Source organism: Natator depressus, chromosome 3, assembly GCF_965152275.1.
Source record: "Natator depressus isolate rNatDep1 chromosome 3, rNatDep2.hap1, whole genome shotgun sequence".
In the NCBI taxonomy this organism is placed as follows: domain Eukaryota; kingdom Metazoa; phylum Chordata; order Testudines; family Cheloniidae; genus Natator; species Natator depressus.
In genome coordinates this window covers 195,667,182-195,680,582 of record NC_134236.1, presented here as the reverse complement: position 1 = coordinate 195,680,582, position 13,401 = coordinate 195,667,182, and the positions used below count along the sequence as shown (strand labels likewise).

At 39.0% G+C, this 13,401-nt stretch overlaps 1 protein-coding gene across 1 annotated transcript in view; it reads left to right on the top strand.

The window, feature by feature from the left end:
• The window catches only part of COMMD1 (copper metabolism domain containing 1), a 127,125-nt gene that overhangs the window by 34,076 nt on the left and 79,648 nt on the right, over positions 1-13,401 (top strand). Inside the window, exon 2 of the mRNA XM_074949610.1 lies at positions 9,365-9,646. Coding sequence (XP_074805711.1) covers positions 9,365-9,646 — 282 coding nt within the window. The remainder of the gene's footprint in view (positions 1-9,364; positions 9,647-13,401) is intronic.

Here is a 13,401-nt window from a genome sequence, read left to right as displayed (position 1 = left end):
TCATCATTAAACTATTTGTGACAAAACAACCACCTCCCACCATTGCTGAGAAGAAATCCAGTGAGGCAAGTTATTAATATGGTAAATGGAACTGAATTGTTTTTGTTTCTATGTGCCTTTGATTTCATTGTGCTAAAAACTGGCAGCAATCTGCAGTTTTGAGGGTTAGTGAAAGACAATGCCTGCAGGTCTTGCCATGGCAAATTCTTGGAACCCTGCCATAACTGTTGACAAGTAAAGTTTTGTTTCTGGAAACTCAGTGTTTTCCCACTGGATTTTACCAATTGTTTCTCGCTGGTATTACATGCTTGTCAGATTCTATTTCTCAGAAAAGATAATGAATTTAAATCTGTATTTCCTGCTGTGCATACCAGAGCACATGTCTAATGATTCTAATGAAAATTAGACAAATTCCATCCTCTCCAGATTATCAAATATATTCCATTAAGGAAATGATATTTGAAGTAACATTTTTATTGGTTGATTTATTTTAAGAGTTAATGGAAATATGCTGAAGATGAATGAAAGGAAAAAACTATGAAGAAACTATTTGTTATTGTTAGTATACAATTGTCTGTTCTCTAGAAAGAAAACTGTAGCCAGGACAGGAATTTGAATGCTCATAATATAGTGCAAAATGCTTTCTATAAACAGTTTCTACTTAAAAACATCTGCTTTTAATATAATTTACATTTTAAAATCTGTAGTAGAAGGTCACCGTACCTGTGAAAATTGCATAATCTGTTCACAAAACAATGGCAGAATGGGAATGCTGTTGTAAATACATTGGTCAGATTTTGCTCCTCTTACTTGCTTAGGTAAATAGTCATGCAAATTTAAATGAGATTACTCACACAAATAAAGTGAGTATGATTTAGCCCATTATTAATGGACTTTTTTCTTGCCCTCATGCTGGTGGTTTAATAATAAAAAAATCTTTTCTATTGGAACAGTAAGTATTTTATGTAAACATGTGCAGGATAGGTAGCGTGCTCAGTGTTTTAACACCAGAAATTGGAGTTCAGAGCCAGGATAAATATTTTTCACATGGTTTAGTTTTATCTTATTCCTTATTTATGTGCATCACAGTACTGCAAAATTATGGGACAGTGTGTCCTCAACAGAGGCCCCTGATAGTATAGCAGGAGTACACTAGGTCACTGTAGAGCCACTGGTGAGGCTGTGTGGTCAAAGTTTGCACAGTGCTTGCCTGTGTCAAAGTCAAGATACTGCAACAGGTCCCATCTCCACGAGAAAAAGCCATTGTGTTGCGGGACCCAATTACAACATGGTAGTGCCTGACAAGTTAAAGCAGTGTGGCCTTGCAGTGTAGGGTGTTCTTTAATCACAGTAAATTCAGGAACTAGTGGAAGTTGTGTGACATTGGGCATGACTACACTGGAAACTTCAAAGCACTGTTGTGGGAGCACTCCTACGGCAGCGCTTTGAAGTGCGAGTGTGGTCGCACGCTCTCCCAGCGCTCCTGGTAATCCACCTCCACGAGGGGATTAGCTCCGAGTGCTGGGAGCCTGTTTACACTAGCGCTTTAAAGCACTCTGACTTGCTGCGCTCAGGGGCATGATTTTTCACACCCCAGAGCCAGCAAGTCAGAGTGCTATAAAATGTAAGCGTAGCCAAGCCCATTGTGCATTACGTGGCTTTGAAAATCACAACCTCCTGCAAGACCAAATTGTGTTATGACCATGTTGATTGTTGCTGTGTTGTAATTTAGTAGCATTTTTGTAGTATGGGCAAGATTGTGGACTCTTGCTTCTGTGAGCTCTAAAATTCTACTTAGTCAAAATAAAAAATATTTTCTGACTTTGTTATTGTTTGCATTTGTATTTATAGCATCTACATACCCCATCTGAGCGGGAGGACTCCATTAGCTAGGTGCTGACCAAACATGTTAAGAAGATAGTACCCTGCTTCCGGGAGCTTTCAATTGAAATAGACAAGACAGACAAAAAGTTGGAGGGGGAAATCAAAAACAGAGGTACAGATAGGTGAAGTGACTTGCCCAAGGTCACACAGTAGAGCCAGAAATAGAGCTCAGCTTTCCTGATTTCTATTCCAGTATATTATCCACTAGATCATGTTACTGCCTGTCAGTTAGAAGACGCAAAGTGCTTCTGTGATTAAGTTCAGTCATTATCTTTAAATATAGTTTACAATTAATGGACCTCATTCTGATCTCACTCTGGAATAAATCAGTAATAAGTCTGTGGAGTTAGACCTGTGCAAACCCCCTCAAACTTGCTAATATAATTCACTTTGGGTTCCCTGGAGCATGAAAGGCTCTGTACAAGTGCAGACTTGTCTAATTCCATTGTGTAACCTGGCAAGAAGTACTGGCAAAGTGAGCGCAGTTTTCTTAAAACACGTCAGTTCTGTAAAGGATATGCCATTGGAAGAATCCTTAATTTCTTTTTGGGGAATGTGTTTAGAAAAAACAAAACAAAAACTCAGGCTAACACCTCAGTCTCCTTCCCACTCCCTACTCTTTTTTCTTTTTTTGAGAAACGTTCTGGTTCTCTTTACTCCATGAATAAACAAAAGAGGTTATAGCCCTCCCGATCTCTTCCACCATGTCACCTTTAAGTCTCTGAACACAGGATATGCCATTTTGGAACCTCCTGTTCATCAAGTCAGGTATCTTGCCTGATGCTTTTAGAGAAAGGTAACCTGACCTTCCTTCCACTTTAAGCTCCGTCTACACTAGGAAATTGACTGTAATTAGTAGTGCATCCTCCTGGACCAGTACTAAAAATTAACTGCTAGAGCCAATGGGAGAGAAAGCATTCTTCAGCACCACTGAGTCTCAAGAGCATTTCCTGTAATGTTGCTGAAATGAGTTTGTTCTGTTTTTGGTGGCAGTGAGGCCATTTTTATCACTGGTTTGGGGGACCCATTGCTGAAGGTTGGTAACAACTAGTCAATATCCTGGTATAAGTAGAACCTTAAATGATCATCGTAAGTCCCAAAACATGAGAGTGTGAGGGGAAAATGCACAATCAGGGATGACAGTATCATATTTAGTTTAAAAATTAAAACCGTCTAACCTAAATTAAGATTAGTCCATAGACCCTGCAAAAAAAGAGTATTCACTGTACTTACACGTTCTGGTTCATTGCTGAATGGGCATTGTTAAAAATGGTTGCTGTAAGAGCTCATAACTGAAAGAAATGTTAATGATGCTGCATGCAGTATGAATAGAATCTTGTCTTGAAGCAAGTTTAAATTAAAACATTGACTCAGACTTAATAAAGTGATCAAGAATTGAACCACTGTCATTCCTACATAAGTAGTGAAGTGACAATGAAATTGTTTGTGGATATTTAAAGAATGGATTGCATAAGTAGCAGGAACAATTCATATGCCAAAAAAAACAAAGGCTTGTCAGCCACCTTAATTGCTGAGCCTGGTTCTTTGTAACTTCCATGTGTCTTCTTGTGTCAAAACAAAATGTAATTGAGTTATGATGAAAAGGAATATTAAAACAAACTGATGTTGCATTGTATTTCTTGTTTCTTTTGCTTGATCTAATATTTTGTTGTAACTCAAAGTATTTTAAAGAAAATGTGTGTAGTCAGTATATATACAATGAAAAACAGAAGAATACTTAGTTCTCTATACCCAAAAAAATCAAAATTCCTCCTCCATAGTTAAAAGAAAAGGAGTACTTGTGGCACCTTAGAGATGAACAAATTTATTTGAGCATAAGCTTTCGTGAGCTACAGCTCACTTCATCCGATGCATTCAGTGGAAAATACAGTGGGGAGATTTATATACACAGAGTATTTTCCACTGAATGCATCGGATGAAGTGAGCTGTAGCTCACGAAAGCTTATGCTCAAATAAATTTGTTCGTCTCTGAGGTGCCACAAGTACTCCTTTTCTTTTTGCGGACACAGACTAACGCGGCTGCTACTCTAAATCCTCCATAGTTGTAAACCTAAAGAAGTTTTGGGGGATCGATTGTTTCCACATTCAGATGTTTACTCGTTTTGAATATATACAGAAATGTTATGTTATATAATGCATCTGATAAATGCAAGATTAATTTTAAAAAATCCACAAAGTTAATGCCTCATGATGGTTGCAAATTTAGTACAGTTGGGATGGGGAAAAAATTAAGGTTCCCGTAGCAATGCTAACTGTCCACATTTCACATATATAGTTTGATTGCTACTTAAGATGTTTGGTTTTTTTCCTTTGTTTCATACTGTAGTGTTTATGGTAGCTGACAGGCACTGACTATATGAAAACATGGGGTTATAAATATAATTTACATTGAAACATAACGAGCAGTCAAAATACAGACCATGTGTGCAATGTGAACAAGTTAGCTGCTCTCTGTAAGTTGTGATATTTATTTCCCATTGTCCTTGTGTTTTAAAATTGTAAAAGTAGCAATAAGCTTTCCTCTCTAATGGACCCACTTTAGCGAAGTCCCAGTTATACTGCATCTTGAGCTTAGTAAGGAACTTTGCAGTGAAATGGACCAGTTTAGCAAGTTTCAACTTGCTCTTTTTAGGAGCTCTTTGCTGTGCCCCTTGATTTGTGGCAAAGCGTAACTTGACAAAGTGGTTAGTTTCAGTGCAAAGTCCTTTCCTGTGAGGAACGGGCACCAAAACTGAACTCTACTTATTTTTTATTAGCATCTCAGTCTTGGATGCCAACTTTCAGTCCTGTGGCACTGTTCTAATTTGACTTAGAATCGATCGCTAACAAATCATAAAGAGTCCATAAATCATAGTGCAAGAAGTGCTGCCTACAGATAAGGTTGTCTGCTGTTTTATCAGACCTTTTGTTTTCAGTTATTTACAACTTTGCCAAATGTAAACGATTTGGGTTGAAAATTCCGGTGCCAGGTATCTGCCTTAGGCTTTTTTCTTTTCTCTTCTCTTTTCTCTTTTTGATGGGGGAAGAGACATGGTGGTAGGGGAGAAGTTTAATCTAAAGCAGTTGGGCCATTTCAGAGAACCAGGTTGGAGGAAATGTTTTATCAGGGTTAAAAACTTTTTTTTTTCTATAGTTGTTTTGTTGAGAAGGTCTAGCCCCTCCATGCCTTGGAGCAGGAACTCAGAATTAGACAGTGGAGTCTCCCTGGTGTCAGTGATATGTTTCTTGCTATCTACATGAAAATCTGACCAAATTTGGTCAAAATATAAACCTTTGAAAAATCTGTTTGTACCTGCTCAATAGTTTTGTTAATTTAGTGGCTAAATTCTCTGAAGAGTTCATCTGCACTGAGCATGTTAAATAGAGCTGGTTTGGTTTTTATTCCAAACTGGAACAAAACCAACTTTTGAAATATTGGAGTTCTCAGGTAATTGCATTTCATGTTCTCCACACAGCTCCCATGCTAGATTCCGCTCACAGCATATGTGTGTCAATCAGATTGCACAAGTACCATCTCCACAGATAAGCTGAACATCATGGATGGCAGATGAAGCTTCCCCTGGGGGGAGGCTAGCACCCTGTCCTGCCTCTTCCTCCTGTGGTCCCGCCTCTTCTGCCCTGCCCACAGCCCTGCCCACACTCCACCCCCGCTCTGCCCCAGGCTCCCTCCACACTTGGCCCCCCTGCCACCGCTCTTCGCATCCCTCCTCTTCTCCACCCCTTCCCCTGCGAGGCGCCTGTCACGTCCCTGCTCTTCTCCACCCCTCTCCACTGCGAGGCCCCCACTGATCTCAGGGACATGGCGGATGGGGAGGCCTCTTGTGGGTGGAGGAGAGGAGGAACATGGCGAGCGGCAGGGATATCTGATGAGGGGGGTGGAGTGGAGAAGAGGAGGGACTCACCAGGTGGCGGTGGGGGGCCTTGAGGGAAGGGGCGGAGCAGGGAGGGGAAGAGGTGGAGCACAGGCGGGGCTGCCATGGCCCAGGTGTCCGGCAGCGGGTCAGCAGTGGCTGCGCCAGGGGAGGCTTAGCCTCCCCAGGCCTTTTATACCCGCTACCTATGCTGAACATGCTCCATCCCGGGGCAGCAGGAGCTGAGCAGGACTTTCCCTGCAGTTGTGCTTCCTGACTGCCATGAGCTGCTGTGGCACCAGACACAGTAACTGAGAGTCCCTTCTGTGCTGTTAGTGGTCCTCTGCTTGGAATGCAGCAAGGTGAAGTACAGAGGTCAGGGAGAGTTGCCCTATGCAGGGGTGGGGGGCAGGAGCTTGGATGGGAGGAGGGTAGGAGGGGATATGGCAAAAGGGGACTAAGAGGCTGGGGTGCATGTGGGGGGAATGGCTCTGAAAGGTCTAACCACTAAACCACGCTCCCCTACAGAACCTGGAATTGAACCCATTATTGCTGAGCCATCGGCATTCTTTTGGTGTCTAGAAAATAGCTGTGAAACTGGCAAAATGTCTCTCTCCATTCTCCTCTAGTGGCAGGTATGCACCGCAGATACCAGCTTTCTATTGCTACCAGTTTGCTCTGTTAGCTCAAGTGGTAGCAGAGTGTGCTGTGGGTTCAAGGATCCCAACCCTGCTGATGACCGATGTGAGGGTGTCAGTATGGTTCTGCATGATGGAATTTTTTTCTTCAATTTTTAAATTTTTCAAAAACCTTGAAAATTACACAAATGTCAGATAACTGGTAACACACACATTTGCACAGACAGAATATTTTTCATATTGATAAAATGACAGAAAATATTTCACACTCCTGTTAACTGACAGTCTTCTGCATGAAAAAAAGACATCTGAAACCAATTTTTGTTTTGGCAAATGAAGGCTGGTGCTCTTTTTTCTACTTACAGGACCATTAGAGTTAATTGAGATAAATATCTCAGCCATAAAAGCAAACAAAATCTTGCGCAAGATTGGTCACATTAGAGAAATAAGTATTAGAGATGTGTACTAGACATATTGAAGGGTGGTTTTTTTTTTTTTTTTTTTTTTCATTTTATAAGCTTTAGTCAGACGCTTCTATTAAGCTGGAGTCATAACACAGCAGAGCAGTCCTATCTAATGTAGATTGCCATTGCTTTGAATCACACAAGGGGTAGGCCAGTTTGAGAATTCTGTGGTATAGCTGCCTTCTTTAAAAAAAATTGTGAAAGCTTCAGAAAAATGCTTTCTATTCTAGCAGGCAAAGCAGAATCCCATTATGGATACAACTGGGTTTTTTTTCCTGAAAAATACACAGGCAATGGAGTATGTGGTGTATATACTTAGATGTAAGCATTGCTGTTGGCTGTATGTGTTGTGGGTAGCAGACAACCATTATCCAGAACCTTTTATAACGTGTGTGTCCTTTCTTGTATTGGGGTATACATGAACCTTTCATTTCTTTTGCCAGCCAGTCTAATTTAAAATTATTCTAGATTGACTGTCATCTACTATTACACCCAGCCAATCTGTAAGAAAGTAATGAACCCTGCCTGAGCAGCATAAGAACATAAGAATGGCTATACTGGGTCAGACCACTGGTCCATTTAACCCAGTATCCTGTCTTCTGACAGTGGCTAACGCCAGGTGCATCGGAGGAAATGAACAGACTAGGGCTATTACCGAGTATCCATCCTCTGTCGTCCAGTTCCAGCATCTGGCAGAACCTACCCTCCTCTTATCCTCTGATCCCAGACTATTAAGGATGAAAAGGGGGTGGGAGGAAGGGGAAATTAGTAGTTATTCAAAGGGCTTTACAAAATATTAACTAGTTTGCTGTACCTCTCCAGGGTACATAATTATTATCCTCACTTTACAGATGGAGAAGCTGAGATACGTAGTTTGTGACTTGTCCAAAACCACACAAGGTATCCATATCTGAGCTGGATTGGAATTTGGAAACAAGATAGTTATTCCTTTCTTCTCAGCATTGTTTAGGCCCCAATAAGCACACTGGTTCAGTTTTGGGCAGTGCATTTTTTAAAAGGAACAGACAAATTAGGTCTGATCCTGGAAGGTGCTGAGAGACCTCAACAGTGTTTAGCACCTTCCAGGATTGTGTCCCTAGAATATGAAGAAAGCAACAAGAATAAAACTGCATGGAAATTAGACTTGTCAATACAGGTTAAAAACTGAGGATAGTGGTTTTTAGTCTCATCTCACTCTCTCCTTTATCTCCATAAAGATAATACTTAGTCCTGACATGAGTGTAGGGGACTGGACTAGATGACCTCTGGAGGTACCTTCCAGTCTTATGATTCTGTAATTGGTTCTGTGGTATTTGAAGACCGGGATCAGTTATATGCATTTGTCACTGAAGGCAAGACGAAAGGTAACTGTTTGAAGTTGCAGAAAAGAAAACTTAGGTTAAATATTAGGGGAAAACGCTATGGCAGTCTGAACAGTCTTCTTCTTAGCGTATGCGCAACGTGCGCCATGTAGCAGATGACCAGGATTCATCACCAAATTTGGTCCGATGGTTGGATCATTAGCTTCCCCGGCCTGGGTCGGGTACTGATGCGGAGTGAGATGTGAACACTAATCCACGCCCCTCAGTCAGAACAGTTAGGGAATGAAAAATTGAGGCTCTAGAATGGTCATCATTGGAGATAAAGTCAGACTTGACATCTGTCAGAGATGGTTTTTGAATAGTCATTTCTGTCACAGTGTAGAGAGGAGGACTAAATAACCAAGTGGAGCTTCCTTGCAGCACACAGACACAGTATATGAAACAGAATCCACTGGAACGTCAGAATAATACTTAGTTAAGTTTAAAAATTAGTTCATAGGTGTGTAATTGTTACCATGAGGATACTTTTAAATACTACATGGAATGAAGGTAGAAATATTTTGGGGACATAAAGAACACATGGAATAGCTTGCCTTGTTTTTTTACTGTGTACTTTGAAGACTTGCCTTATTTACAGTGAAAATGCAGGTTCCAAAAGGATGGCAAACCTACCTCCACAAGGAGACCCACCAGTGCAGTATTTACTAGTCTTGGTCTCTTGTCCTATGATCTGGAGATGGAGCTGCTTTGAGAGCACAGTGGCAGTAATGTGAGCACCCGAGTGAATCAGAGTCTCTCTCCATCTGTCTCAATCTTCATTGGGGGAAACGCTGCACGTTCCCCCATCCTCCTGTTTAACAGAAAACCTCCATCCACTATCCCTAACTCTCCTCCATGAACACACTGTTGCTGTATGTGCTACCTAATCCTTCACCACTGTTCCTTATGGGACTAAGCCCTTCCAGATGTTGTGGTGTAAAAGTTTGGGGTAATTAATAGGGAGAAAGTTGCACACAACAGTCAATTGAATGGCTTTTGCAGGGTTCCTAGATTTGCCCACCATATTCTTCTACAAACTGACTTTTATAAAACTTTGAAAATGTATGGCTGTGCTCTTTTTGTAGATTGTTTAGATTGTCAAAAAATACATTCAAGCAGGCTTTTCTTTCTTTTTTTCTCCCCAGTCTGTAGCTTCAGCAGACATGGATTTGAACCAGCTGGAGGCCTTTCTTACTGCCCAAACCAAAAAGCAGGGAGGTATCACAGCAGATCAGGCTGCAGTCATTGCAAAATTTTGGAAAAACCACAGAACAAAAATTCGAGAGAGTCTGATAAATCAAAGTCGGTGGGACAACACCTTGAAAAACATGAACTGGAGAGTGGATTTGAAATCGCAGTCAAGACACATCGACCAAATAAACACCCCTGTTGCAATCGTTGAAATGGAACTGGGGAAAGATGGGCAGGTGAGCTCCCTCTTTGTTTTGTAAAACTTAAAAGATCTGATCTTGGGATACTCATACACAGACATTTTACCTATTGATTAATGGAATGCATCCAAACCCAGTCATGATACTTGTTATATTCCCCTTCTTACCTCCCAACTTCTCACTGTGCTTGCACCTGTGCTCACCTTCTTTGGTGTAATCTGGTTTCCGCACATAGTCTAAAATTGAGCTCTCAAATTCAATTCCGAGCCTTTTTAATTTCAGCTCAGGGCCTCCTGAGGTGTAGAAGGCAAACACTCACTCATTCAGCCTTCCGGTTTTTATGCTAGAATTATTTTGAAAGTTTTCTCTGTTGCCATACACATTACATGCTAAAATTATAGCATGTTGTTATCTCCAAACAAATGCTAGTATTGGATATAACTACAAGGCACCAGGTTTGCTATGAGCAATATTTACTATGGGGAAACCTGCAGATGCTTTTAATTTAGGATTAGACTCATGAAAGTTAGTTTTCGTAAAATAAAGACCAGTCATAAAGTTCTTTTTGCAGTTTTCTCATTGTGACTGCTACTCTGTGTAGTCACGATCTGTTTGAAAGAGATTAATTCTTCCACCCAACTGCAGGAAACCTGAGCTTGGATTCTCAATTTTTAAGTCTGCAGCTTTTTTTTAAACATGTATAATTCATTTATCTAGATAACCAAATAACCTGTTTTTCCATTATGAATTTTTATTCTCTTTAGATAGGAAATGGTTTTCGATTTGGTATCTCTTCCTTTGCAATGTTTTTGCAAACCTTGGAATCTTTTACTTTAACAGCATGTTAGTATAATTCACTCTCAGTTTAGTACAGAATTAGAAAAAAAAAATTCAAATATCGCTTTAAAGCAAAACCAAGCATATGCTAAGCATACAAGGTCAAGTTCTACCCCATTACATCTGCCCTTACTGACTTAGTTCTAAGTGAGATCAGAATGACTGGAAGGTATGCAAACAGAGAGCATGAGAATCCTTCTGAAGCAGCATTCACTTTGCTTAATTAATGGTATTTTATGTGAAACACCCTGTTTGTTCGATTCTCATCTTTTGTCCAGATTTCTTGTGCATTTTCAACACAGTGGACATTCTCTAGTTATGCATTTCTAAAGTGAACCATCGCTATAATATGTAAGAGCTTTAAAATTTTCTACCCAATCTTATCATTTTTTCCCCATGTGTTAAGGTTAGAAATGAGTGCATCCCATTAATAGCAAATGAAAAAACCCTGACCATTAAAAAGAGTGGCCCTATATATATAAAACTATAAATATAGTATTAGTCCTTGCTGGAATTATTTTTTACCCTCACTGGATTCCTTCAATAACAAACTAATTTACAAATACTTTTATAGTCCCTCATTCTTGAGAGGGAGGCAGGCAAAGGAAACATGATGCAAGAGGGGAAAACGTAACAGGCATTTCTAAGAAATCAGATTTCTATTTAAAAAAAATCACAGCAAAAGGATTCCATTTCTATAAACAATATTTCATGACTCTCACTTGAATTATCTTAGCAAGTCCGTTTCATATTTCAAATATGCTTAAGACAGAGGATTGTGGATATATATTTCTAAGCTAGCATTTTTTCTAAAGTATATCCAGCAAGTTCTCATTTATTTTATTAAGGACAAAATCTGATCTACTCAGTGAGTTAAGGGACTATTCAATCTGAATACATCGATTTCAATTACAGCACAGAATACAAAGTGTACAGTGCTCACTTTAAATTATTAATTTTTATTACAAATACTTGCACTGTAAAAAAGATAAACAAAAGAAATAGTATTTTTCTATTCAGCTCATGTAAATCCACTTAGTCCTTCTTCTTGTTCAGCTAATCCCCAAGACAAACAATTTTGTTTACATTTACGGGAGATAATGCCACCTGAAAGTGAGAACAAACAGTTGCATGTCACTGTTGTAGCTAGTGTTGCAAGGTATTTACTTGCCAGATATACTAAACATTCATATGCCCCTTCATGCTTCGACTTGCTCTAAAGTTTTACATTGTTTTGTGTTTGAATGCAGTTATTTAAAATAATAATAATTCTACATTTGTAAGTTGCACTTTCATGATAGAGATTGTACTACAGTACTTGTAAGAGGTGAACTGAAAAATACTATTTCTTTTTTCTTTTTTACAGTACACATAATATAAAGTGAACTTTGCATTCCGTGTTGTATTTGAAAATGTAGCAAAACATCAAAAATATTTATAATAAATTTAAATTGGTATGCTATTATTAACAGTGCTGTTAGTCATGATTAATCACAGTTCTACTATTTTTAATCTTGTGATTAATTGCAATTATATTTTTTAATCATTTGACAGCCTTAGAATTATATTGGAATCTAGCTCGTATTGAATAAGTAACCACATATTGCTTAATTAGGTTTCTCATCAGCTGGTAACATTTGAGTTAAATTTGTATATATTTTTAAATATTGCTTCACTGAATCTTTGGGTTAGGGTCACAATAGCATTATAATTTTTTCATTGATCTCTCTGTGGGGTTTATTCTTAATTGCTCATTGTTATGTTCATGTCTTGAGTAAATTTGGAGTCTGTAGTACTTTTATTATTGTGATCAAGAAAATACATGTATTCGTGCCAGTCTGTAATTTAACAGCTAGGACTTTTTTTTTTTTTTTCTAAAGTAAAAATGTGGATGATATATTTGATGAAATTTTGAAGGTCTTTTCTTGGATTTGTTTGAGATAGCTAGCTGATGATTCAGGAATAAATTATTCAGAACAGACTGTTTTCATTTGAACACCCGATAGCATGGGGTATATGTGTGTGTTGATGTGTAACAAATTAACTTAAATATTTTATTTGTTTAAACAGAGGCAATGAAAAGCTCTGTAGGAAGTGTCTCTTTCCAGAATTCAAAATCAGTCAAACAGATACTTCATAGATCTCTGTCTGCAGCTGATTAGAACCACTAAACAGGATATAGGATGTTCCAATGCAACGTCCGTTATCCCCTGCTTTAAAGTGTAAATGTGTCAATAACTTGAATCACTTTTTATGGTTTGCCATCTCTGAATTTAAACCAAAGTCGATTGTCTTATGTCTGAAAGGTTTTTTTTAAGAACTAACAGGCAGAGCTTGCTATGCTTCCGTGACTGGTTCAGTAGCAACAACAGATCAAGCTTTAACATTTAGTCTGTGTTGGCTAATTTTATTAATTTTTCTGCTGGATTTTATTTTACTCATATTATTGAGATTAAATATTAAAATGTCCATTTTCTAGAAATTGTTACAACTCATAAATATATGTTATTGATGTCATTTGGAGCTGTGACACTCAGTGCTTATAATGAGGTGTGTTGCAAGGGGGGTGGCTGACGCAGGTAAAAAGAGGGGGAAAATTGAGCTGGGTCACCGAGGAGGTGCACTTCAAACACTTTACCGAAACTGCTGCTCCCAGACTGACAGATCCCTACATGCTTTTTTTCAGACCACTTTAAGGACTGTTGACAATATGGGGGAAATGAGTTGTTTTTCCCTCTCCTCCTTCCCAGTTAGACATGCAGATTGCTAAAAATGTTGAGAGCTGGGTCCAGACCAAAATCACAGATACGAACACCTCTAACTTCAGGAAGTTGGCGTCTGTATTCTTGATTGGCATTTTGGCACTTTCTCAAGTGAATACTGTATTTTGAGATTTTATGTCTCTTGTATGTTCAGAATCCTGCTGCTGCCTGTTTTTTAGATATTGTTTTCAA